Here is a 27,933-nt window from a genome sequence, read left to right on the forward strand (position 1 = left end):
AGACACAGGGCTGTCCCCAACCTTGAACAAAGGACTCTGCTCACAGGAGCATGCTCAAAGTCCCAGCTCTGGAGGGAATGGCGGTAGCTCCTTTGCATCTGTACACAGTAGATGCTCAATAAGTTACCCATAACTCAATCAGGAAAAAGTGCAACATTAATTTTTTTGAAAAAAATTTTATTAAAAAATTAGAGTGTGGAAAAAAGACAAAAACAAAAACAAAAAAACCCTAAACCCACACAACTGACACATGCCTTTAAAATAGCAAGCATGTGAAACTGGTTGTAAAGTTTTGCTAACTATAGTCTTTCACATCACCTACTGTCAAAGAGTGCTTCCAAGTCACGTGTAAACAAGTCTTCCAGACCATGGTAAGCAAGAACTAATTATGTGAGAACTCTCAACTCACTGAACGCATGAGAGCAACCAAGCCTCAGACGTGTGTCCACGTGGATCTTGAGTTCTGGCTTCAATGTGGTGTGTGCAGGGGCTGTGGGAGGGAACAGAGATCAACAGTGTCATCAGAGGACAGTGATACAGCACCTTAGATCCTGGACCCTTCCCCAGGACTTAGGCAGGCAATCCTCAAACTGTTTGAAAAGATGAGATTCAACTTTAGGGTTCTCTAAATCTGTGTTGGAGGAGAGTGTTAGAGGCGATTCCATGTAAAATGGCCAGCTACCCCAGCCTGAAGGATATGAAAGCAATTCCTACCTCCCAAAAGAAAAGCCACTGTGCTCTTGTCAGCTCAGGATGAGGCAGGTAGGAGCAGCCCTGAGATCTGTCAAGAGCCGTTGAGGAAGTCAATAGAACAGAGTTGATTTGAGATCACAGAAAAGCCTCCCAATCACTAACAGGCTAACCCCATTGATCACAGTTCAGTGAACTTTGTTTCATCAATGCCAGACAGGAAGCTGCTGTTTAGACAAAACACAGGACAGTTGTGGGTCTTGATTTGGGAAGACATAATGAATAAAACATCTATTAAAAAAAAACTTTATTAAACATAGAGCGTTATGCCCAAATAACTTCTCCAGTTTATGAAAGACTCCTGGAACCTCACTGACAGCATGTAGAAATTGTTACATTGATTCCAAGGTTCCCATTATCTGCAAAGAGATGTGCTATGGCTGTGTCAAAAACAAGACAGTCGCTGTTCATGATGGCTGCGGCCACACCATCATGAATGGACCGGGGTGTGGCTTCCCAGGTCAGTCTCCGCCGGTTTCCATTCAACTCCAGTCTGTAGGCAAAGTTCTCAGCTTGCTTGCGGGTGCCAATGAGGAGGACAATGGCGAAGAACTGTTGATGACCTTCGTACTTCTCTTGCTTCTCAAGTACCAGCATGAAGTGGTGACCAAAACAGGACTGCATCATCACCCAGTCCACAGCCCCTGGCAGGTTAATGTCTGTAGCTAGAAAGACTATGTCCTCTCCCTGAAGGGTGGTGATGCTCTTGTGGGCATGCATGAGATGGGACATCACAGCTTCCAGGGATCCCTGCCACTTGCAGGAGGCACCAGGACAGGGGCAGGAATAGGGACGGTATTCACAGATGTCTTCATGTTCTGGCTTCTCTGTATGGTGGAGAGTCAGGGAACAGCCCGTGGTAGCATACTGCAGAGACAAAAAGAAACACTGCATTATGGCTCCTTCTCAAAATCTCCTAGGTGCCAACATCTATGCATACCCACACAAATTTCCTGGGCTCAAATTCTATCTTTAGCTCAACTACTTTTGTTCAAGGAGAGTCAAGTGTTTTAAGACAAGTGTCAGGTTCTATTTACTGTCAATAGCATCATGAATAAAGTCAGGGTACTGCTTTCTAGACCACTCATCCCAACAATGGTGAAGGATGAGAATTAAAGTTCTTTTAAGTATATCAAACAAGCAAAACTACTGAGATAACTTGGCCATTTTCCCATTTTCTGTAGCCCCTGACTCCTTTTAAGAATTCAATTGCAGATAAACTGTCTGGCTAACTGCACGTAATCTCCAGCTCGCCACTGAAGCAAGCAGGTACCAAAGAAATGACAGTGACAGTCCATCTGTCTAAGATACTAAGATAAAAAAGCAAACCAACCCTTAAACTCACAGATGCCTCTGCTTCTCCCTACCCTGCCTTATGAAATAACCCCTTATAAACTTAACATAGATCAACTTCCAGTCCTTACAGAATGTCTTTCTAGCAACAAGGAGGGTCTGAGCACCTTCTCCACACAGGGGACCAAACTGAAGGCTCTGAAAGGATGACAGCCTCTCCCCACAAGGAACTCAAAGACATTTGAAAAATACAGTGTGTGTGTGTGTGTGCGCTATTGCTCTGGAGGGCGAAGCAGGAGGATTGCATGATTCATGTTCTCCTGAACCACACAGAACTCTACTTCGAAAAGCAAAAACACATAAAAAGGCAACTCCTTGGTGGAAGTAGTTCTACATCATCTGCTTTGCTGATAGGAATCGGTTCTTTGTATTTCTGAACCGTAGACTAATTTTTAAAAAGTTCAGGTAAAGAAAAATTCTTGGTTTATCCTTTTTCTGTTTACACTCTGTTCTCTGCTTTTTATATACTAAGAAGTCTCCATGAACTGTTTTAAATCTGGGTGTGGGCAGGACAGAAAGCCTCCTGATGATCTGTGGACAGGGGGTGAGGCAGTTCAGAGTTTTAAAAACACATATAAACAGAACAAAAATAGCGAGAACTTCTCGGAGCCTGGCTGAGTGTCTGGATCCAAAGATGTCATAGGATGGGCTGCTGACCTTAGCTGCCCAGGATGAAGTCCAGGAATAAGGCAAAGTCTGGCAAAAGGATAGCATCCAGGACAGCATGTTCCCAGCCTCTTCCCACAGCCCCAGGCTACTCCACAGCCCCAGAGCTAACATCCACAGCAAGTGTTTCTGTCACCAGCATGGCTTGGGAACGTGCCCTACTCAGGTAGGAATCTTTATGTGCTCTATTACTTGGTTGTCACATGTGCAACTCTTGCTCAGGGTCACTCCCCAAGTCACACACAGGGAAGAGGCATGTCTGTGTGGATAGGGCCTTCTGAAAAGCTCCTGCCACAGGCTTTACTTACACATGTTTTCATGTTTTTAAAGCCTTTGGTGTTTTACACTGGTTCTTCTAAAGCAGCTGAGCTTCAAAACCCATCTATTTCTCTCATTTCCCCTTGTTCAAGACTGTGGCCATTACTATGGTAGCTGAATTAAAGAGGATATGCAAGAAAAGCAATTTTTTTTTTTTTTTTTTGGTGTTGCCAATGTAGGTCAAGCCACCCCATTGTCTGGCATCCACGCTATGTGGATCTACCCACTCGACACCATCATGGCTCAATGATCTAGGACCATCTGAAGCAAATGATTCTCTCTCTGACATTTGGGGTGAGAGGGCTTTCCATTTACAGACTTGGTTTCTTCCTGGAGGGAAGTGCTGCTGAGCAGAGTCCCTGGGCTCCTTCGCAGAGAGGCCTGTGTGTCCTGGACACACCCCAGCTATAAATGAGACTTCTCCTTTGGGAAAGATGTGCTCGTTTCCCCAAAGGGCAGGGTTATTTTTTAAGTAAACCTTTCTGAAGAAGAAAGAAAGGCGCACAGAAAATGGAGGTGGGGAGGACCAACTCAAAGCTTCAGGGTGCAGGGAGGGGCAGGAGAAACAAAGGTGGACATCACACCTAGAATCTGCCTGTGTAGCAGCTGACAGGTGCTGCCATGCAAAGGTCTTGTGCAAACATGTCCTGCCACTGAAAGCCTGTGTGTAACATGCTGCTTCACATTTAAGTCTTTTTACCCTCACTAGAGGGTGAAAGGCTGTATTTAAGGTGGGATTTGGGCAGAGTTTTCTTTTTTGGCACAGAAACCCTTTCATATACAAATACAAAACCTGTTCATACACAAGTATGAACCCTTAAACTCACAGCATACTGAACATGACGTCATTTATTTACCTAGTAAACAGCAACACTATTCGTTTATAACGTGAGGTTATAAGTTAAATACTCTTTTCCTCATCCAGACTGCTAAGGAAGGCCATGTGTGCTGCAGAAGGTTTGGACCAGTCATTTAATCTGTTTCATTAAACTTGATTCTGTGTAATTCCAGAATGACGCGCTGAGCACCGACAATCAGTCTTCCACTACGATGGGGCTGCCAGGAGCTGTGGCAGAAGTGGGTCCCTTTGGGGCACTGGGAGGAAAATGTCCTGCCCCATCTGCTTACCTCCAAGGAAGCAGCTCAGACTCATTAGCAGGATATCTGGCAATGTCTCACATGAGAATGTCTCAAAAACTAAAAAAATAAAACAGAACTGACATTCTGCTGTTGGATGTGAATCAAATCTCAGAAGTGACCTTTTCCAGAGTAAGTACAAGCAAACAGCACTTTGCTCCAATCTAAATAAGCTCCAATGACCATAAAATGCACACTGATGGCTAAATACAGTTGTGGCTCTGGCCTGGGCAGCAGCCCTCAAATCAGCAAAGGGCATTTCTAGGACAACACTGAGGTCTGCATGTGACTGCAGATGAGCGAGCACAGCGTCTGTGCTGAGTCTTATTTCCTGATTGCAGAAGTAGATGCCCTGGTTTGGAAGAGAAATGGGTCAGGCAGTGTCTGCAGCTTTCATACATTCACATGCTTAACAATACAGGTCTGAGCTGAAAAGCAAAAGCATACACAGGGAAGAAGGAACTAGAGAATCTGGGTAAAGGCCAATCCACCCCCCCCCTTTCTTTTTTTTTACAGCAATATTGAAACTGTTGTCTATGCTTTCAATTACATCAAACTTTAAAATCTAGGAGAGATGTTAGCATATTTACATTTTAAGGAATAAAGGCTCTTTATGAGGAATTGGTTGAATGAACTGAGCTTTCTCCTAGTGTTTTCCTGGGAGTAAACACCCTTCTAGCATAAAACATCTACATGGAAATGAACCAAAGTCACTCACTTTTCTTTTTCTCAAGGTTCGGTAGGACTCATTTTTAGTGAAGCAACACAATTTTACAACAAAGACAAACTGTTATAAAAACCAATTTGTCTCTGGTTCTCACATAGACTATCCACCATCACTGCTTAGCCTGCCAAGGCTGGCAGTCAATGGTCTGCTGCTCTGCAACCTGCTCTGCTACTTCTGGCCACTTCAGTAACAGTATCCACTACACAGACAGGTCTATGCCATTCTAAGCCCCCATCCATCATTTTCTTATACGGGTATAGAAATGGAGCACAGTATGTGAATTTAACAGGAGGCACATGTAATTTATCATGCATCATCAGCATATAACCAGGGAACTAACCAGCTGCTGTCTGTCTTCTCACTTGTTCAAATGGGAATTTCAGGTGAACCTAGTATAGTATGCTAAACTCAGTATGACAACACTTAGGTTTACCAAGTTAACCATTAACAAGTATTGGGGAAAGGACTGTACATATGAGGCAAATGGTATACTCAGCCTCAAAATAACCATTAAAAAAATAAAAACAAAAACAAAAAACAAAAACACACTTTTAGAGGCTGGAGATGACTTAGTGGTTAAGAGCAATGGCTGTTCTTCCAGAGGACCCACCCACATGGCAGCTCACAACTGTGACTCCAATTTCAGGGGATCTGGCACCCTCTCATAGACATACATGCAGGCAAAACACCAATGCATATAAAAGAGAAATAAATCATTAAAAAAGTTTTAGTTCTTAAAAACAAAAATACAGCCTTCTAGCAATTCAAACTAGTTTTGTGATTAAAATGTTTATCTTATCCCCAAATATCACCAAGTGATCATGGATTCCTTCCCAATTTTTATAGGTCTAGTAATTTTGTTTAAGTTCTGATTTACTGGTTCTATTACCTGCTCCTTGTCTACCTGGTAGTCAGTGACAAGTGAGCAAGTACCAGCTTTATTTACAGATGATGGACGGTCTCCCACCATGTTTTTACTTCAACTGGAAAACTTACTGTAGATTTTACTATTAAAGGCAGCTTCAGTAGTTTTGGATCATGTAAGAAAAATGTTCATACTTTTAAATACCAAGATGTTTCAAATATTTTATTTATATAAACAGCTAGAGTGTGGTGTTTTTAATTCTTCTGAGATGTCACACAGACCAGAAACAACAAGCCTGCTGTTCTGTTGACTACACACTTCTCTTGAAATAGATTTACAACCATTGGTGGAGTATCTGTGTTAGAAAGGCAGTACCTTCCTGTTTGCCCTTGAGCCTGTTAGTATGCTCAACAATAGGAGTGTGTAGTCAAGTTAACCACACTTAAACTGTGGAGCCTGTAGTCGGCTTAGATCTTCCTCTAAACACACTGGCATGTTTTCCTGTAACTCCTATGGTAAATTCCTCACTTCCACTCCCAAGGCAGTGTAAAGTCATAAGAATTAGCCAGCAGGGCAGTGACAGTTTTACAGATAATAAATGAGAAAATACTATTACCCAGTTCCAGAATTGTCAAACAGTGTCATCAAACACTGGTGAGACAAATATACTGTGGACTTGACAAACTTTGTTTAGAGAAAGGCCATTCTAATTAAAATCATGGGTTCACAAATCCATCCTATATTCTGAAGACAAAATAGATCACATACTATAGATAGTTTTCTTACTAAATGATGTGTTGGTGGAAGACTTTGGGGGCAATTGCTATCTCTGAAAACATTCTATGATGGAGAAAGGGCCTGGCAAAGGCTCTGAGCTAGGAGTAGTTTATTTTCAATCTTAGAAACTTTGAACAAAAGTTGATTTTTGACTATGTGTTTCTTATCTGTCCACAGCCAGAGTTAGCAGGCAAGTACACACTGTCACTGGGAACCAGTTTTGCGAGGTCCTTTTAGTGCAAACAAAAGCACTTGAACAACTACCAGCACCTGGCCCACCTCTTTTCACCATTCCCTCACTCTTCAATGCCAGATTCCCATGTGCACAATCATATTGACATCTAGTAGTGCTGTTCCCTCACCAGCCTTCTATTGTCTAAAACAATCAGATTCGCCAAAAGAACTGAGAGGGTTGTTAGATTAACAAATAAAATACAAGATGTGCAGTATATCTTCCAGGCAGTTTTTTTTTTTTTTCCTTTTTTGGTGTTTTGTTTTTTGTTGTTGTTGCTTTTGTTTTGTTTTTTATATACCTTCTTCCAAAATTATCTGTCGTTTAACTGAAGTTCAAATCTGAATTCCATCTGGCAACCATAGTGAGAGGACCCCTCTGCTACCACAGCCATCCCTCCCAAAGCCAGTGTGGGAAGGGCAGATGATGGGTTGGTCCCCAGTCAAGTAGAGTGGATGACAAAAAAGACAGGTGGCTGTAAGAGAAACGTCACTGCTTCAGACTGTAGTCTGTGCTGTCCAAACTGACAAGCCAGAGTGTTCATTTTTAAGGGGTATCCTAACTGTATCCCATCTCCTTCACAGTGGCAATCTGTTGGGCACCCAAAAGGAAGGAAGCAGTGTTCTCCAGCTGGCCTCAGTGAGTTCCACATGATGACCTTCCACCCCTTCTTTAGGAGCAAAGTGCAGCCCACACCCGGGTGACTCCTGTCTGCTGCTCTGCTATCCTATCTCTACTATTAGACTCAAGAAGGAGACTGGGGACAGTGGCAGGTGAGGCAGAAAGGGGGGGGGGGTCACTGAGGAGAGGACCTGGGGTTGTAGGAGGGTGTCAAACAAGAATGAGGTGGTTAGAATTAAGTGGATCATAAGCAGCAGCCACCTCAGGCCTGAGTTTACCTCAGGGAGCACTGAATCATTGGCCACACTAAGGCCATAAAGGATGACCCAGTGATGGGGGTGCAGGGAAGAAAGGAAACTGCAAGTAAGTTTCAAGGTCGAAACCAGTCTGGCTTTACCAAGAAAAGCCCTGTCTCCTTCCCATGTACTTCAGAAACCCTAGAAACAGCATCCTTAGGAAATGCTCAAATTATGTCCAAGGATTTAGGTTAGCAGTAACTAAAAAAAAAAAAAAAAAATCACAGCAAGAAAACAAGATAAAAAAATGACTACTAACAGGAAGCTTACTGAATAGCCCTGGTGCTGTTAGAGAACTACAGTGTGATGCAGCATTGACTATGACTTCAAAGAACGTTTATCAGAGCATAAAAGCAGCCACAACGTGAAAAGCCAAAAAACAGTATGAAAAATATCACTCCTCATTTTTCTTGGTGGGGAAGGTGTGAGTGAAAGAAACCATTATGTTACATGTATATTCGTGAAGAAATCTACAGAATGGTATCAAGTTATTTTTAAGGGGAGGATTATAGGGCATTTTGATTTTATATCACGTTCTCTTCAATTGTATATCTGAAAAAAAAATGATCACTGTGTTTCCCTCTGAATAAAAAATGTAAATAAAATTATAACTTAAAATTTGTAAAATAAGATACATAAAATAATATATATATACTTTAAAGGTGATGCCTATCCAGACTAGGCTTTAAAACTGATCCAATGAACTGGCACATGCTTACTACCTCAGGAGACTGAGGCAAGAAGATCATGGGTTTGAGACTGGCCTGGAAGGAGGGAAGGAGAAAAAGAAAATTACATTGCAGAAATGAGAAGAATGAAAAAAGTCTAATCCTGACACTCAAATGAACCAATGTCAGGGCCACATCACGGGGCTCTAGAAAAGCCTATGATGGGCTTACAACATTTGGAGTTGGGGAGAGAAGCCCAGTGACAGAATTTATGGGAGAAAGTAAGAGCCATTCTTTTGTTCCCCCCAAGTTTATGTCTGCCTGAAGTGATACCACACTTACCATTGGCTGCCTTTGAGTTTCTGTGTATCTATTTAGTTCAGGGGCAGCACTAGGCACTTAGTGTGAGGGCAGAATCATCACCACCACCTCAAAATCCCCATTTTACAAATGAGCCTCTGGGGCTGAGAGGAGTTAGCAGCCACCACAGTGGGAACAGAATGACCGTGTGATGGGGCTTGCTCTTAAAGCTACCAGAGCAAGGAAACATAGCAGTAGGAGGGACCAAAGATACCACCTTGTTCACTCAAAGTTTGGAACAGTGCACAAACCCACATCTTTACCACAGGAACACTGCTTATTCTGTCTCTGTGGTAACTTTCATCCCATAGATACCACACATTTTATAAAGTCATTATATCAAATCTTTACCAAACGAAGTAAACAAGGACAGTTGGCCAATTATCAAGGAACTAATAGGAAACTATGCGTGACTGATGGAAAGTTAACAGAGTACCACCTCATTATTTTCAGGAGCTCCAGTAAGACCTTGCAAGTACCTGAAGTATGATGACACATTTAACCAGAACAAATATCTTTAGTTTTCTTTTCTGAATGTGCAGAAGGGATCCTTGTTCTAATACCCATGTACAACCACATTTCCTCGGTGTTACTTGGTGGTGGTGGGCGCTGGCACTCAGATGAGCTAAATATGTGTATCTTGGGCCTCTAGTAAGTGAAAGGCTTATATGTTTGAATAAGAGGTGTTACTTAGTCTGGCCTCCATACAATTACACCAATGCAATACTTTGTAAGGGGATTACAAGAAAGAGCAGTAAGGAACAATGAGAAACTCCATTGAATCTCTGGCTGGCACTTTATGGGCCAGATCTGCCATACTTTTTGGTTGGCCTCTAGTCAGGCTGTAGGAAAGATCAACTTTAATTGACAGTTTACTCCAGCTCTGAATTGCTGTGACCAGGGACATTCTTTGGTCAATTACACAAGGATCAACATTAAACTTTAGCACTGCTATGTCATAGTCTAGCCCTTCAGTTCTATTTGACATTCAAAAGCTGTACTGTCAATCTTGTTCTTTAAAGCCCTGGAGTAATGGATTTGAGCTCTGATTCTTCCTGTACTATTCTAAGTCTCTGGGCCAATACGCTCAATTTCAGGCATCATAAAGAGTGCAGAGACAGCTTCCAACAAAAGCAACTGTCTCAAGGGAAATTCTGGAGTAAGAAGAAATCTTTGAATATATCTCTGCTGATGGGCTTCCCCGTCCCAGCACAAAACCACTTGGCCTCCATTTTCAATGGAGAGGAAGTGCCCTCTATGGCCTTTTAATCTACTCTCAAGGCACCTAACATGTAGGAAGTCCCTCTATTCATTTTAGCAGGGAACTAATTGGCTCAGGGAGGGTCACGGCTAACCACAGCCAGGACTTCTGAGAACCCCTTCTGCCTTTTCTCTCTAGTGCTTTTATTCCTGTGACCACTTACCAGATTCAAGAATTTTAGGGTGGGAAAAATCTCTGGTGTAATCCTTTAGCCCCAGCCCTGCTTCTAGACCCACAAGTACAAAACATAAATTGCCTTGTACAAAGTCAGCAATCTAACCACTAGGACAACAGTTCCAGTCTATGGATGACCAGAATGGATACCCCTTGGAAAATAAAGACTGAAAAAGAAAGTAACTTAGAAAACCACTGCTAGGTCTGGTCAGAGTTGCAAATCAGAATCTAGGCTTAGTGAATGTGGCCTAAAACAGAACCAGTCAAAGGCTCTTCCTAAGTGGTAGGAGTTTGGCCTGTCAGTGCTCTATGTTTGCATTTGGCTAAAGTAGAGAGAAAGAGGGAGGGGGCAGGGGTTCAGATTTGACATCAAAGTCCAGTTTCTAGTTTTTGTTTTCTTCTCCTATGAATGCCTAGCATGGCCGGGGCCCACACTCCCAGATCTTAGGCAAGAGCACAGGCCACCTTCTGGTTTGTTTTGTGATGTGGAGTCCTGTGCTGCTCCAGCTGGGCTCAGGTGATCCAGCTCAGGTTAGGGGCTGCCCTCTTTGTATGAGCCTGAGCTCTCCAGCCTATCTAGAGCAGTGGTTCTCAACCTATGGGTCACGAACCCTATGGGGTCACCCGAGACACTGGGAAAACAGACGTTTACATTTAAATTCATAACTAGCAAAATTAGTTATGAAGTAGCAATGAAAATGATTTTAAGTTGGGGGTCACCACAGCACAAGGACTGTATTAAAGGGTCAAAGCCCAGGAAGGTTGAGAAGCACTGCTCTAAAGGCTTTCCCAGCCCCTGAGGCTGTTACCTTTCTTCTTTGTACTCCTAGTTCCTGGGATTATCAACTGAACTACACAGGGCCAGCCACTCCTTTAAAGAAAGGGTCAACTAGGTTGTTTGACCTTTGTTCCTTTAAAAAAAAAAAAAAAAAAAAAAAAAAAACTTTGTCATAATCTAACCACAGAAAAGAATTATGTAGCCAAGGTTCTCAAATACGGTGCTGATATGCAATCATATTACAGGAACCTTCAAAGAAGACTATAAAAATGGAAAATATGTAATATTATAAGTAGACTAGAGAGGTTTGGTATTTCCTACAGCTGTGGAGAGAAATTCCTGGATGATAGAAAAACACTACTGAGGACCAGTGAGATGGTGGAGTGACATTACTCAGCAGATAACGGCATCTGTCATCAAACCAATGGCCTGAGTTTAACCCCCTGCCACCAGGTGATGGAAGGAGAGAAGTGACACCCACAGCTGTCCTGTGACTTCCACAGTGTGCCCACACACATATGCAAATATACCTAACAAATAAAAATACACTACCAAGTGGTGAAATATACTGTACTGTTCACATGTCAACCTTCATGTTGTTCCCTACACCCACTCTCCACTGAGACAGAGAACAGACTGTCAAAAATTCTCAGCTACAGATGAAGAATGGACTGAAAACACCCTAAGTAAGCACTATTTTTATATAAATTCTCAAAAAGAGAGATCTGGGTTAATTTACTAGTCTATGCTAAAGGAGTGGTAATAATTTAATATTTAACTATATGGCTTCACATTTTATGTAAGGTAGTTATTTGGCAACACTTCCATTCTTTTTAATCTAACAGTTCAAGGCTGTGTTGGGACAGTGATGAACTCCTCCAATCACATGGCTGTTACTAGGGTCAGCTCTGAATTATAACTTGGAAGCTTGAAATATAAATTCAGATTCAAAATTTCCATGTACTAAGGAGTATGCCAAAGATGTGTGCCTGATTGTGTGATTTAGACACTTAGTGAGTCTACAGACAGGAGGGTCCTCATCTGAAGACAAGGCAAACTAATAAATGCTGCCTCTTGCAAATTAGTTTGTGCAAAGCAGGGATGCAATGCGTTCCCCACAGTCTCCCGATTTTTCAAGGGATAAAAACTGACTTGCTCTTCATTTATAGATAAGGAACTCAAGGCTTCCTCTGCCCCACTGCCCATTCTGGTAATCAGAGAGCCAGGCAACTCTTGAGATTCTGGGCATTGAATATTCACCACTGTATTCTTACATGAGTTAGCTCATAGAAACAAAAGCAGGGGGGCAGTCCCTAGGAATTCTGGGAGACTCAGAGTGCAGATCAAAACAAAACAAAACCCACTAGAGACATAGACCCCCACCCCTTGTCTGACACAGACACAGGCCTTATCCCTTACTTAATGTTTCTATCTCCAATGAATAGTTTTGGTTACTGCAGTATGTACACATCCAAATTTGTCTTATCCATACCAAGTAGCTGAGCTGTGCTGCTAAATAGTTTGGATTACTGCTTAAGCAAATGTATAGGGTGCATACTCTAGTTTTAGAAACCTCATTCATATGCACATGGAAAAGTAACTCTAACACCTATTATAAGCTTGGTTCCTGGTCTACGTGATGGCTTGGCCCAACTGCATTCTTAAAGAATAGATTGAGAAAGGAACTCACACATGTACTGGTGGTGTTCTAAGGCTCAAGAACTTCATGAGCCTGTTCAGATGTTAGGAAAGACTATACTACAGTAAAATGCCACCTTCTAGTAGCACTACTAAATACTGACTATCAAGGAGAGCCATTTCTTCTATAGCCACTGAAAGTGGGGGAAAGTAAAGGGAGAAGACAGTCTGGTAGGAATCTGTAGTGGTATCTCTTATCACCTTAATTTTCTCAAATGTCAATTATCCACTCTGTCAACCATCACCTGCATTTCCCTGTCACAAGGCAGCAGCCTTCTTCACCACTCAAGAAAGCTGTGGAAGGCCACTCTGACCAGGGAAACAAGCAGGCTAACTGCAGATCTTCCTCCTTTTTTCCAATCCAATCCTGCATTCTCACCCCTCGCTCTGTATCAGTCCACCTGCTTTATTCCAGCCCCTAACACTAGCAGGCATGTCCTGGGAACCTAGAGGCTACCTGCATATCATTACCTCTTTCCCTCCATCCCTCTACGCCCGACCTGCCAGTCTCACCCTCAGGTCTGTAGCAGACCTTCTGCTATGGCCTCTCCTCACTCAATGACCCTATTCTCAAGGACTAAGCACATGCTGGTAGAACATACTCCTTTCTACCTTCCTGAGGACTCTCAACCACCCCCAGCCCATCCTCATTCCTAAGTGTCAGCCCCCAATACCTACAAACATATATCCTGGAACTCCCAGTGCCCGCACCTATCCAGATCCCAGAAGAATTTCCTACCAGGCAACACACAGCCACCAGTCTCCTATGAACCAGTGAAGACAACAGAAACCAAGAAACAAAACACCCAGACAACAAAGATAAGATACCAACGCCTAGAATTACAATCTGGGAAGATTGTAATCATCCCAGATGATTGGACCCCAGTGTCTGGCACAGACAATAACATCCAGGACAAGATGTCACTACTAGAGCCCAGTGACCCTACCACAGCAGGTCCTAAGTATTCCAACACAGCTGAAGCACAAGAAAAAGACCTTAAAACAGCCTTGTGAAGATGACAGAGCTCTTTAAAGAGGAAATGAACAAAGCCCTTAATGGAATTCAGAAAAACACAAACAGTGGAAGAAAATTAATAAAACCATTCCAAACCCAAAGTGGAAACAGAATCAATCGAGAAAACCCAAACTAAGTAAAGTTTGGAAATGAAAAGCTTAAGAACTTTAACAGAAGCAAGCCTCATCAACAGAATATAAGAGAATGGAAGAGAAAATCGCAGGCATTAAAAATACAATAGAAGAAGTAGATACATTGATCAAAGAAAATGTTAAATCTAAAAAGCTCCTAACATAAAACGTTCAAGAAATCTGGGAAACTATGAGAAGACGAAAATCTAAGAATAATAGGAACAAAGGAAGGAGAAGAAAAGTCACAGAAAATATTTTCAACAAAATTATAGAAGAAAATTTCCCTGAAGTACAAAAAGTATACAGAACATGAAATAAGAGTGGACCAGAAAAGAAAGTCCCTTGGCACATAATAATCAAAATACTAAACCTACAGAATAAAGAAAGAATATTAAAAGCTGACAGGGAAAAACCTGTCACCCAACTTCTCAGTGGAGACTCTAAAAGCCAGAAGAGTTCTGGACAGATGTTCTATAGACTCTAAGAGATCAACAATGTCAGGCCAAATTAACAAAACTTTCAATCATAACAGATGGAGAAAATAACACATTCTGTAATAAAACCAAATTTAAGTATTTTTCTACCTATAAATCCCTAAAGAAGATGCTAGAAGGAAAATTATAACCTAAAGAGGTTACCTAAAAAAACTACATAGAATAATCCCAAACAAGCAAACCAAGAGGAGTCACACACACCACCACCACCATGACCACCACCACCACCACCAAAATAACAGGAATCAACAAACACTAATCATTGATATCTCTCAACATCAGTAGTCTAAATTCTCCAATAAAAAGATGTCTAGGAGAATGGATGCAAAAACAGGATCCATCTTTCAGCTGCATCAAAGAAACACATTTCAACATCAAGTATAGACATTACCTCAGGGTAAAGGGTTGGAAAAAGATATTCCAAGCAAGTGGACCTAAGAAGCAAGCTGTAGTCATTCTAATATCAGACAAAACAGACCACAAACCAAAACTAATCAAGAGATAGGGAAGGACATACATACCCAAAGGAAAAATCCACCAAGAAGACATTGCAACTCTTAACATCTATGTAAAAGAAAACATTACTAGAGCTTAAACTACATATTGACCCTCACACGCTGATAAAGGGTGACTTCTACCCAACTTTCACCAATAGACAGGTCATCCAGACAAAGACTAAAAAGAGAAGTGTTGGAGCTAATTGACATAATAAACAAAATGAACCTCACAGATATTTATTAAACATTTCACCAAACACAAAATAAAGTATCTTTTTTTTCAGCACCTCATGACCTTTCTTTGGGCTGCCAGCTCATAAATGATGACATGGAGACTTATTATGGAAGCTTGGCCTAACAGGCTTTTCCTCAACGAGCTCTTATATTAACCTGTTTTATTAATCTACGTTCTGCTGCATGGCCCAGTTACCTCTCCTCTGTATAGTATGTCCAACTTCTCTTAAGCATCTAGATTCATCCCAAGTTCCTCTCTTTGCCTGGAAATCCCGCTTATTCTCTCTTGTCTAGCTATTGGCCATTCAACTCTTTATTAAACCAATCATAGTGACACATCTTTAACAATGTATAAACGAATATTTGGCAACATTTTCCCCTTCTGAAATCATGGTATCTTATACTAAATATGTTAATTGCCTCATTATGGGCAGAAAGTGAACACTGGCAAAGATCTTGTAGTAATTTTTTGGGAGAGATAGGCAACAAATATCTCAAAAGCAAGAGTTCAGTTTATAAAAAGAACAAATTGGATCCTTCTTTATTTATACAAGAAACTCCAATTTCTGGAGACTCTACATTCCATACTGATGCAAGTAAACCAGGAAAGGCAAGTTATAAGTCAGGAAAAATAAGTAAAGTAGATCAAAGCCCTTATATTTTACTTTTTTAATTTCAAAAGCATTCTTACTTTTATTTGAAATATTGAACTGAATGGAAACTATTAAAAATTTAGGATTGAATCCCACAAAGTGTGGACTTATTTATTCTTAATTTTACATCCTGACTACAGTTTTCCTTCCCTCCTCTCCTATCTCCCCCCAAACTCCCTTTCCTTTTTTTTTTTTTTTTTTTTTTTTTTTTTTAATTTTTCTCATGGCAGGGTTTCTCTGTAAAATAGCCCTGGCTGTCCTTACTTTGTAGACCAAGCTGGCCTCGAACTCACAGAGATCTTCAATGTCCTTATAATTCCATTCAAAAGTCAGAATTATATGCTATTCTTAAGATATTAGCTTTTCTAGAACCTTTTAATGTAGTTACTGACTCTTAGTGTGCAGAAAGCTTTGTTGTACATAATGAAAGTGCTAAACTTATTCTAGATGATTCAGAATTGACTTTGCTATTTATTCAATTACAAGATAATAATTAGAAATAGAAATCATTCCTTGTATATAACACACATCAGATCTCATACAGGTCTATCAGGCCCTCTAGCACAGGTAATGATGAAATTGATCAGCTATTGGTAGGAAATCTGCTAGAAGCCTCAGAATTTCATAAGGAACACTATTTAATAGCAAAGGTTTGAAGAAAAATTTTTCCATCGATTGGTAACAAGCCAAGGAAATTATAAGGAAATGTCCTACCTATTCTCTGTATAACCAAACATTACTACCTGCAGGAAATAACCCAAAAGCTACTCAAAGACATTAAATTTGGCAAATGTATATGTTTCATTTTACAGAATTTGGAGAATTTAAGTATGTGCAGCATAGCATAGATACATATTCAGGATTCCAATGGGCAACTGCTTTGAGTTCTGAAAAGGCTGATTCTATAATCACACATTTATTAGGAGTTATGGCCATTATGGGAATACCTGTACAAAGTAAGGCTGACAATGCTCCAGCATATGTCTCTTGTAAAATGAAACAGTTTTTGCATATTATAACATGAAACATATTACAGGTATACCATACAATTCTATAGGACAAAGCAGTTATAGAAAGATCTAACTGAACTTAAAAAGATATGCTTCATAAACAGAAATGGGCAATAAAGGCCCCCAGAGACAGATTACATAATGCTTCATTAACCTCAAAAGTGTTTTAATGCTAATGAGAAAGGAATGATACCTTCAGAGAGACATTGGGTTAGTAGAAAAAGACTGAATTAAACCAGCCTGTAAGATGCATTGACATCAGAATAGAAACCAGAATATGTATAACATGGGGTAAGAGATTTTGTTTTTGTTTCCACAGAAGAAGAAAAGCTATGGATACCATCAAACAGGAGAAACCTCTTGATTAGGAGAGGCGATAGTTCACCAAACAAGTGTGGCCATTCTGTCAAAACTTATAAGACTAACAAATGTCTTTCATTTGACCAGACATAACCTGCCAAAAAGGGAAACTCATGGTTGGGGCAGGGTTTTGTTCCAGGAGAATAAAAGCATCCAACTAAGGAATATGAAGACCACTGGACAAATGAGACATCTGAAGGAGGACAAATCATCCAGAGAAAATATAACAAGAAAAAGAGTAAATTTGCCTGTTATAGCACATTTCCAACAGGATAAAATTTCATAAATCTTTCCAAATGTTCATTTCTGCTTTTCTCTACATATAAGGCACATGGTCTTTTTGTAGTCCCGATTCAATTAAAAATTAAATCTGGCTTTGGAGCTGAAGTGTGGCTCAAACATGCTTATTAAAGGAAAATCCAAAATCTGTCTCATGTCAGAAGATCCACCTGGTGTGGGACAGAAGAAAATCAAAATTAAGGGAGTATTCTAATGCTACTACTCTCATAATCCTTTGGTTTTATTTTGAAGAGTCAAAATTTTTCTTAAGGCATAAATATTACCTCCCTGTATGAGATTTCAGGCTTAAGTCTGAAGCAGGTAACTAGGAATTAAGTTTGTGTATCCTGGATGTAGTTAATATATTGTGGCCTTTAACCTCTCCAAGATCTGCTGCATATGACATTTAAAATGTTTAAATTTTCTGCAGAACAGTGACCATTCCTAACAGTGACCTTTGAAGTCTCCAAAAAGGATGTTGGAGACCCACCACAATGATTCCACTTGGAGTGTGATAATGCCAGTAAGCTGATCAGCTTTGGACTACAAACTGTTTAGGACAATTTCAAAGCAGTTAGCTAGGATGGTCCATCTTCATAGACTACTCCAACCAGGTCTTCATATAAGCCCTGAACTTTCCCATCACACCAAGACTGTACAACAGCTAGTTAGCTGTCCCAGGATTTAATCATTACAGGGTCTCCTAAAGATGTTGTCATCCCCAGATAACGGGGAGTAATTCCCCCCCCCCCCCCCGCCACTTTGTCCAGTGTTTTATCAGAGCAACAGAATGCAAAGTAGAACAGAAAGCATTTGGCTTAACAGGGATTCTGGTAAAGTTATGTAACATACTTTTTTTTGTTTGTTTGTTTTTACATAATTTTTAAATTTAAATTAGAAATAATCTTGTTTTACATGTCAATTTCAGTTCCCTCTCCCCCTTCTCTCCACCCCCCCCCCACTGACCCTCTATCTTATCCTCTTTCTGCTTCCCAGGGAAGGTGAGGCATTCCATGGAGGGGTGAATCTTCAAAGTCTGTCACATCATTTGGAGCAGGGCCTAGGCCCTAATAGGGAGTAATGTTAAGAATAAGATGCCCACATTCCAAAGATGGGGGGTAGGTGGGTTTCTGGTTGTTCTGTGGGATGTTTGCCATTTCACTGTTCAGGGGGGTTAGCTGCAATTTGTTAGGGTCAGGGAGGAAACTAAGCAAGGGGGATTAGATTTAGGATCTTGTTATGAAATGAAAAAAGGGGGAACATAGGAATGGTAGGATAAAAGGGTAGATAATTGAAACTTTTTTCTAAAAAGGCAATTACTAGTCTTAAATATTTTATATTGGTATGGATTTTTGTATATTGATATAAATTTAAGGTTATTTTATGTGTACACACACACACATATATGTTTCTACTCTTGTTTAAGGTATTATATATATGCAGCTCATTTAACAATGTAATATAAATTCCTAGTCCTTAAAAGTTATTATTACAAACTTTTCAGGATAATTAAGAAATACAGGTCATCTAACAATCAAATTTGTGGCCATGTTAGATGTGTTTTCAAGGTCAAACAGGTGGTCTTTCAACACTTCAGAAATCTACATAATATAGCACTTAAGGTGTTTTAATAACATAAGGCTTTTCTCATCAGTGAGATATGTCTGCTCCTGGCAGCACCAATCTACCTCACAAAAAAAAAAAAAAAGGATATGGGAATTGAAGAACCTCCACATGGAGTTTTTTTTTTTTTTGTGGCAAAGTTAGCCATTGGGCAAGAAATAGCCTTTGCCTTGACTGCTGACAATATGCTGACCAAATTGTAAAAGCAGAACACAAAAGGTGACTGTCAACTTTGCCAAGACAAGGTAGGACAGTCCTTCAAATATTCCTGCTTCACAAAAAAAAGCCTGTCAGATATTTTAGGCTTGTAGGCTGAAGATAGATGCCCAATGTTGCAGAGGAACCTTGGGTGACTGTCCACAAAGCCAGCTGTCTCTGTAGTTTAATTTTGGAAGTTTCTGCTCTGTACTTCCTGTTTACTCAGGTAATATTTTATACTTTTCTTGGATCTCTGATGGGATTAAAGACTAGATCATTACAGTTTTCCTTGTTACCAAATTCAGAAAACAAACTCAAAAGAGGTGTAAAGTATGTAAGTTGAGAAACATAAAAGCTTAAGTGGTTTACCTTAGAAAATGTTTTGAAGTCTAAAAACATAATTTTGGGTTGGTAATGCAAATTATGAAAGTGAATTTGGTACAAAATTTTGGACTAATCAAGATAGGATAGATAATGGATTATTTCCTCTGAATTTTCCAAATGCAAATGAACTAGATATTGTGAATGTAATTCTTACTTGATAATTACTCTTATTGTATACAATTTTGTTTAAAACTGTCCCTTTTTTATTTAGACAATACTTGGCAATTGTTCGTTTTTCCTTTGTGTATTTAAATTTTGTTTTATTTAAATTAAAAATCTTATTTTACATACCAATCCCAGTTCCCTCTCCCTCCTGTCTTCCTATTTCTCTCATCTCACGCCCCATCTCCCCATCTACTCCTCAGGGAGGATGAGGCCTCCCATGGGGGAATCATCAAAGTCTGTCACATCATTGGGGCAAGACTAAGGCCCTTTTCTTTGTATGTAGGCTGAAAGAGCATCCCTTCATAAGGTGTGGGCTCCAAAAAGCCTGTTCAAGCACTAGGGATAAATACTGGTTCCACTACCAGCAGCCCCTAGACTGCCCAAGCCCCCCAACTGACATCCATGTTCAGGGGACCTCGTTCAGACATTGTTCTTATTATATATAGTTTTACTATGTTAGAGTTAAAAAAGAAAAAAAAACAAAAAACAAAAACAAACAAACACCTTTCCTTTTTATTTACAGACAAAAAAGGGGGAAATATTTTGAGGTTTCGAGGGCATTTCAATCTGGGAAAAGTAGAGAGTAGGGCCAATTATTTCTTGGATTTATCAGGTTTTTCATCTCAATTTCTGACTCCTAAGTTTTTATTAATACTAGAAAAATTAAGGTAAACGCATTACATGACGCTTTTTCCAAAATTGACCACATACTCGGACACAAAGCAAGTCCCAACAGATATGAGAAAATCCAAATAACCCCAAGTCCTATCTGACCACCAAAGGTTAAAGCTGGATGTTAGCAACAACAGAAACAACAAAAAGTATACAAACTCCTGGAAACTGAACAGCCCACTACTGAACAAAAAAATGGGTCAAGACAGAAATTAAGAAAGACATTAAGCTTTCTAGAAATTAATTAAAATGGATACATGTTAAAACTTATGGACACTATGAAAGTGAAGAAGCAAGTTTATATAGCAATTGAGTACATAAAAAAAATTAGAGAGATCTCATACTAGCAACTTAGCCGCATCCCTGAAAGCACTAGAACAAAAAGAAGCAAATTCACCAAACAGGAGTTGTGGCAGGAAATAATACAACTGAGCACTGAAATAAATGAAATAGAAACAAAGAGAACAATACAGAGGATCAATGAAACACAGAGTTAGGTCTTTGAGAAAAATCAATACCATTGACAAACCCTATCCAAATTAACTAAAAGAGGGAGAATATCCAAATTAACAAAATTAGAAATGAAAAGGGGGATATAACGACAGACACTGAGGAAATCCAGAGGATCATAAGGAAGAAGTCAAAGTGTCTTTATTTGCAGATGATATAGTAGTATACATAAGTTTCCATCAGGAAATTCCTATAGCTAATAAACAGCTTCAACAGAGTACCTGGATAAAAAACAAACTCACAGAAATCAGTAGCCCTCCTACACACAAATGACAAATAGACTGAGAAAGAAATCATGGAAATAACACTTTTCACAATAACCTCAAATAACATTAAACATTATATTATTGGGGTGAGTAACTAAGCAAGTGAAAGACATATGATTAAAAACTTTTAAGGCACTGAAGAAATTGAAGATAACAAGATGGAAATATCTTCCATGTTCAGTAGTAAATATAGTAATTAACACAGTAAAAATGGCCATCCTACCAAAAACAATCCCCATCAAAATGCCAACACAATTCTTCACAGATCTTGAAAGGAAAATTCTCAGTTTCCCTTACAGGAAAAAACCAAACATAGCTAAAATAATCCTCAACAATAAAAGGGATGTTGGAGGTGTAACCACTCCCAATTTCAAGCTGTACTGCAGAGCTAGCTAATAAAAACAGAATGGCACTGGCATAGAACCAGACATGTCTATCAAAAGAATTGAACTGAAGACCCAGACATACATCCACACACCTATGGACTCCTGAGTTTTGATAATAAAGTCAGAAATACACACTGGAAAAAAGGCAGCATCTTCAACAAACGATGCTGGTCAAACTGGATATCTGTATGTAGAAGAATGTAAATAAACCCATACTTATCACCTGTATAAAACTCAAATGTACCATAGACCTCAACATAAAACCAGATACACTGAACCTGGCAGGAGAGAAAGTGGGGAATAGACTTGAACACACTGGCTCAGGAAAAGGCCTTTTGAACAGAACATTGTTAGCATATACACTAAGATCAACAATTAATGAGACACTTCTACATGGCAAGGGACACAGTCATTCAGAAAAAGTGGCAGCCTACAGAATGGGAAAAGATTTTTCTCAACTCTATATCCATTAGATGACTGATAACCAAAATATATAAAGAACTCAAGAAACTAGTTATCAAGAAAACAAATTATCCAATTAAAAAATGGGGTACAGATCTAAACAGAGAATTCTCAACAGACAAAACTCAAATGTCGAGAAACACTTAATGAAATGTTCAATGTCCTTAGTGCAAATCAAAACTAATACAAGAGTTCATCTTCTACCTGGCAGAATGGCTAAGATCAAAAACACAGTGTCAAATCATACTGATGAGGATGTGGAGTAAGGGGAACACTCCTCCACTGCTGGTGGGAGTGCAAACTTGTACAGTCACTGTGGAAATCAGTGTGGTGGTTTCTCAGGAAGATGGGAATTGATCTACCCCAAGATCCAGCTATACCACTCTTATGTATATATCCAAAGTATGCTTCCTCCCACCATAGAAACACTTGCTCAACCATGTTCATTATTGTTCTATTCATAATAGACAGAAATGGAAACAACCAACATGTCCCTCAACAGAAGAATGGTACATTTACACAGTGGAGTATTACTTGGCCATTAAAAGGAATGAAATTTGCAGGTAAATGAATGGAATTAGAAAAAAATCAACCTTAAGTGACCTACAAGGGATGGGTATACACATATTCTCTCTCTCTCTCTCTCTCTCCCTCTCTCTCTCTCTCTCTCTCTCTCTCTCTCTCTCTCTCTCTCTCAATCAACACAGAGACTGAAGCATCATGCACAGAGCCTGTAGGTGTTTGTTAACAGGTCCTCTGTGTATATATTACAGCTTTCAATTCTGGGTTTTTATGGGATTCCTGGATGTGCAAACAAGTGGGTTTCTGTTTCTTAACTCTTCTCTTGAGTGCCTTACCGTTTGTTTTGTCCAATTCTGATGAGCTAGTTTTTCTTTTTTCTTCTTATCATCCTTTAGAAGCTTGCTTGTTTTTTAATGAGAGAAAAAATGGGAATGGATCTGGAAAGAAGGGGAGGTGGCAAAGAACTGAGAGAAGTAGAGGTAGGGGAAACATTATGGGAAGAAAAAAGTTTAATTTCAATAAAGTGGGGGGGGGCTAGTAGTGGAAATACCTTATCCAAGAGGAGAGGCTACCTTAAATGCCCTTCCCCAATAATGAGACTGATGACTACCTTATATGCATACCATCCTAGAGCCTGCATCTAGTAGCTGATGGAAGCAGAAGCAGACACCCACAGCTACACACTGAGCCGAATTCCTGGAATCCAGTTGCACAGAGGGAGGAGTGATGAACAAAGGGGTCAAGAGGCTGGAGAAACCCATAGAAACAGCTGGCTGGAACAAGGGGGAGCTCATGGTCCCCAGTCTGACAGCTGGGAAACCAGCATAGGGCTGACCCAGAACCCCTGTCAGTTAGGAGGTCTGGGCAGTCTATGGGGCCTTTGGTAGTGGATCAGTATTTATCCCTAGTGTACCAATAGAGGGATACTCTCTCAGCCTAGACACATGGGGAGGGCCTAGGCCCTGTTCCAAATGATTTGACAGACTTTGAAGATCTCCCTATGGAAGGCCTCACCCTCCCTGGGAAGCAGAAAGGGGATGGGATAGAGGGTTTGTGAGGGGCAGGGTCGGAGGGAAGGGAGAGGAAACTGGGATTGGCATGTAAAACCTTGTTTCTAATTTAAATTAAAGGAAAAAAGAGAGAGAGAGAGAAGAAATATCTTATCCAAATTTCAGAGATGCAGCACCTGAGTTTCCTGAATCAGGGGTGGGGCTAAAAGCAAGCAATTTAACTAGGTGACCCCACGGCCTAAACCCTCACTCAAACCCTTTTTTGAATATGCTATTTTTGCTGAATGTGTAGCTGGGCAGAAGACCAAATTAAGTCACTCATTTTACTGACTTGACTCTCAAGCCTAACATTAAAGTCTTGCGTGAACTATTTTTAACTTAAAACAGCTCTTGCCTTAAAAACTAATCAACAGTGAGGAGATATGAAAGGCAACTTAAACAGCCTCAGGTAGAACAATTACTTTCATAAAAAAAAAAAAAAAAAAAAACCTCCGAAGTATTAACATTATTTCCACCTGTAAGTTAGTTCAGAAACCGAACTACCTGGTAGAAGTCTTGATTATAAAGAGATTTATAAATGGGACATTTAAAATACAGGTGGTCAAGTTTCAGACATGAAATGGGTGGGGATATTAATTTGAAAAGCTGGTTGTTAGGGGGAAAAAGCATAATCTCCATGTGGGCATTTAAAAAAGTTTCCAGAGACAGAAAGACATTAATGGTTCCGTACTTAGCAGTGAGGGTATAAATACAGCCCCTGAACAAGACCGGTGGGAGACAAGGCAGTGAGAGCCTGGACTTTTGCTTGTGGTTAGCTTTATCCCCCAAGAGCACAGGCAACGCTATTTAAAGTGCTGGAACTGAAGAAAACTAATAAAGCCCCTGGGTGTCCATGTTAAGTCCTGGTGGACTCGAGTTCATCGCACTTAGTAACAAACAAACAGCAGCCATAACTTCTGATGCAGCCACAACTCCTGAGTCCTTCCCAGTCCTGGGAAGCGGAGGAGAGGGCGTGGCTGCAGGATTTTCTCAGTAGCAGGTTGTATCCAGGCTCCCTTTCTTTGTAGCTGCACCCCTAAGGGCTCCCAAATCTTAGATGCTGGGTCTAGGAGGAATTCAAGACCATTCCTACCAAGTTTATTGCTGGAAACCGTCCGTTTCCTACCTCAACAATCTCCCACCGCCAGCTTCCCTCTCCAAGTTTTCATGACGCGGAGCTGCCCTGCCCAACAGAGCACACCCTTGCAGGGGACGCGGTGGCTCTGGGTTGGGAGAGCTGGGATGCTCCCAACCGTCAGCAAGTACCAATTTATATACCGTCAGTGTTCTGCCAAACATTAACCCTTGTTCTCAAAGTGGACAGGTAGGCACCGAAACGGTGGGCAAGGTGTGCACACGCACGCGCGCGCGCGCACACACACACACACACACACACACACAGAGAGAGAGAGAGAGAGAGAGAGAGAGAGAGAGAGAGAGAGAGAGAGAGAGAGAGAGAATATGCCATTCGCCTCTTAGGGCCTTCGAGTGCGCCAGAAGACACCGGAACTCTGGAAGGTCGCTAAGCAGATTTGAGGGTGGTCCTCGGACTTACCTTACAGGGAAACAGAACTGCCGAGGCCACCTTCTCCATAGCCAGGTTCCTGATGCTGGGCGTTAGGGCGCCCCTGCACGTTGGGCAGCAGCTCAACTTCTGGCGGCATTGGTTACACACCAGGTGCCCAGCCTGGCACTGCAGAATGGGGGGCAGGACATAGTCAAAGCAGACCGGGCACTCGAAGAGCGAGGTCAGCTCGTGGTGCTGCGGGGACACCGGGCCGGCGCCGCCGCCGGCTCCGGGGCCTGAGATCACCGCTGCCGCGGCGGGCACCGCGGACGAGCCGGGGCCCGCAGCCGAGATGGTGGCGGCGGCCGGGGGCGCAGCTGGGGACGGAGCGTGCGGGGTCTGAGGCGGCGGCGGCGGCTTGCTGCAAGGTTTGTTAGCGCTGGGGCCGGTGGAGGACGGGCGGCTCATCGCGCTCCGAGCCCACCATGGACCTGCGGGCGTCTGCCTGCCGCCGCGGGGCCGCCCGGGTCAAGGCGGTGCGCGCCCCGCGGGTGGCGGGCTCCGGGGCAACGCCACGGCGCCCAGTCCGAGGACCGGGGGCGCGGACCCGACCGGCACCGGGAGGGCGGGGACGGGACCGCGCCGATCCTCTCCGCGGCGCCCGGAGTGGCCGACGCTCTCGGGGCTCGCGGCCGTGCGGTGTGCCCTCCTCCGGCGGCGCTCTGCTGCGCACTCAGTCCTGGCCCACCCGCTTCAGGAGCGGCAGCTGACGCAAGCCCCGGGGGCGCGCGCGGACGTGACGCTGAGACACGTGTGCGGCCGCCCCGGCGCGCTGGGACTGGCAGGGCCACCCTGCGGCCCGCCGAGCTCCTCCTGGCCCGGCTGGCAGCGCCGGAGCCGTTTCCTGCCGGGCGACTGAATCGGCCGGCCGCTGCTGCCGCCGCCGCCGCGGGGTCGCTTTCTGGGCGGTTGCGGAAGCCGGCGGCTCTGGGAGAGGACGTTGCCGAAGCCCTTTGACCTTTCCCAGTGGAGCCACGCCAGCCCACACCCGTCTCCAGCTAAAGGGCAACTGATGGCCGGACGGGGGCGTGGACGGCGCGCGAGTGCGCCGGGGGCGGGGCGGGCGGTGGGCGGGGCGTGGAATCCCCGCGTCTCTCCTGGGGTTGAGTCATCGGTGCGCGGGAGAAGCAAGCGATCCGGCTGCTCGGCCGGTAGCCTGCCGCGCGGGGGCGGGACCCGGAGTCTGGCGGGCGGGAGCGGCCTGGCGGTTAGGTATGAGAATGGGCGCTTCAGTAGTCCTGCCCCGCCTGATTAGGAGGTAGACTCGGTTTTCCCTGGAAAAGTCCACTAGCGAAAGAGCCTTGGAATCGAGCGCCTCCGATTTAGAGAACTCCGACCTCTTGGACATCTGTGACTGGATGGATATTAAACTCTCCAAAGAATGCCAGAGTAGGAGTAGGAGACCTTCTGTCCTCAGATACCAGAGTCCTTAAAGTCTAGTCTTGGTTCAAGCCTTAGGCACTGAAGTTTACTGGAGATTGGAGGAGGAAGGAAATGAGTGAGCTCAACGCACCTGTTAGCAATCCTCAGCTTGGCAAGCTGGTGCCGGATTCCTCTGTGCACGCCCGACATGTGGGAGATCTCAGAGATGTAGCTTAGTAAAGGGTTCCTAAGGGGGCTGAAGAGATGCCTCAACTTTCTGGTCTTAGAGGGCCAGCCTCTGGTTTCCAGCACCTATAACTGCCTGTAACCCCAGCTCCAGGGGATCTAATGCCACCTGGAACCAGTACACGTGCACAAAGACAGACATGTCCATAAAATAAAAAAGCTTAAGCAGGTGCAGAGGGCATCTATAGCCTAACTTCCTCCTCTGGTAATAGAATCTACAAGGATTCCCGTAGTTTCAATAAAGTTTGTTTCCAGATACTCACCCCGCAGGACCCAAAGAAGTTAACGGAAGCTTGAGAGCCTAGAGTGAACCATGTTTTAATATAATGGACACAGTCTGCTCATAATTTCTTGTTTACCAACTCTGGTGACATTGAAGTTTGTAAAGCTAGTAGGAGATATTTTTTTGTAGTCAGGGCATGGAGAAAATAGTATCCCCCCCATGACTTGAAGCAAATTCTTTTAATATCCTGATTTCTTTTGTGACCGTCTGTGTGCTCATGTGGAGGTCAGAGGACAGTTTTGTGGGAGTCAGTTTCTCAAGGGGTCTGGCTTGATGGTAGGCACCACTGCCCTGCTGAGTCACCTTCCTGCCCCCCCCCCATTTTCTACTCTGTAAAAAATGAGTTTAAACAATTGAAGTTAGGTTTAAAGGAGTTTCTTGTAGAACATCATCTCTCACGAGCACCTTATAAATGTTAGCTGCAGTTTAAAATGCAGTGAATAGAAACATGTTGCTCAAAAGATAAAGTTCAATTTTGTAAAGAACCTAGGAAGACTTCAAGGGTGACTGAGTTATCTAAAGCTGTAAAGAAATGTATTCGTTATAAATTATCAGTCACCCAGAAAATATCCCTTAGCATTTGTGTACATCAACTACTGTTCAGGTTCTGAAAATGGTTCTTACTCAGTTTACATTCTAGGGAGGAAGCAAGGCCAGTAAGCCACTCAGGGGAAAGAATTGCAGAAGTTTAGACCTGGGCATGGTGATAACAGGACTGTAATCTCAGCTCCTTGGGAGGCTGATGAAGAGGCCAAGTTAGAGTGACTTCAAGGCCAGCCTGAACAACCTAGCAATGTGTTCTCAATGGAAAAGAAGAGCTAAGGACATAGCTTAGTGGTATGGGGCATGTCTGGCTTATGCAATGTCTTAGGTTCAATTCCTAG

General features: G+C 42.2%; 1 protein-coding gene across 1 annotated transcript; it reads right to left on the reverse strand.

The window, feature by feature from the left end:
- Positions 1-980: 980 nt before the first annotated feature.
- On the reverse strand, positions 981-25,870 carry Siah2 (siah E3 ubiquitin protein ligase 2). The gene is made up of 2 exons (XM_051176993.1): positions 25,147-25,870; positions 981-1,617 (listed from the first exon to the last, which is right to left on the reverse strand). Exons 1-2 carry the CDS (start codon positions 25,564-25,566, stop codon positions 1,060-1,062), a joined length of 978 nt encoding a protein of 325 aa, XP_051032950.1. The 5' UTR covers positions 25,567-25,870; the 3' UTR covers positions 981-1,059.
- Positions 25,871-27,933: the final 2,063 nt, after the last annotated feature.

The sequence above is a fragment of the Phodopus roborovskii genome, unplaced genomic scaffold (genome assembly GCF_943737965.1).
Source record: "Phodopus roborovskii unplaced genomic scaffold, PHOROB, whole genome shotgun sequence".
In the NCBI taxonomy this organism is placed as follows: Eukaryota; Metazoa; Chordata; class Mammalia; order Rodentia; family Cricetidae; genus Phodopus; species Phodopus roborovskii.

What these genes read in the sequence shown, in the direction of transcription:
- Siah2 (XM_051176993.1), bottom strand. Translation starts at nt 25,566, where the DNA reads ATGAGCCGCCCGTCCTCCACCGGCCCCAGCGCTAACAAACCTTGCAGC. An exon ending in CAGTTCTGTTTCCCTGTAAG is followed by an intron (nt 1,618 to 25,146) that starts GTAAGTCCGAGG and finishes TTGTCTCTGCAG; the next exon opens with TATGCTACCACGGGCTGTTC.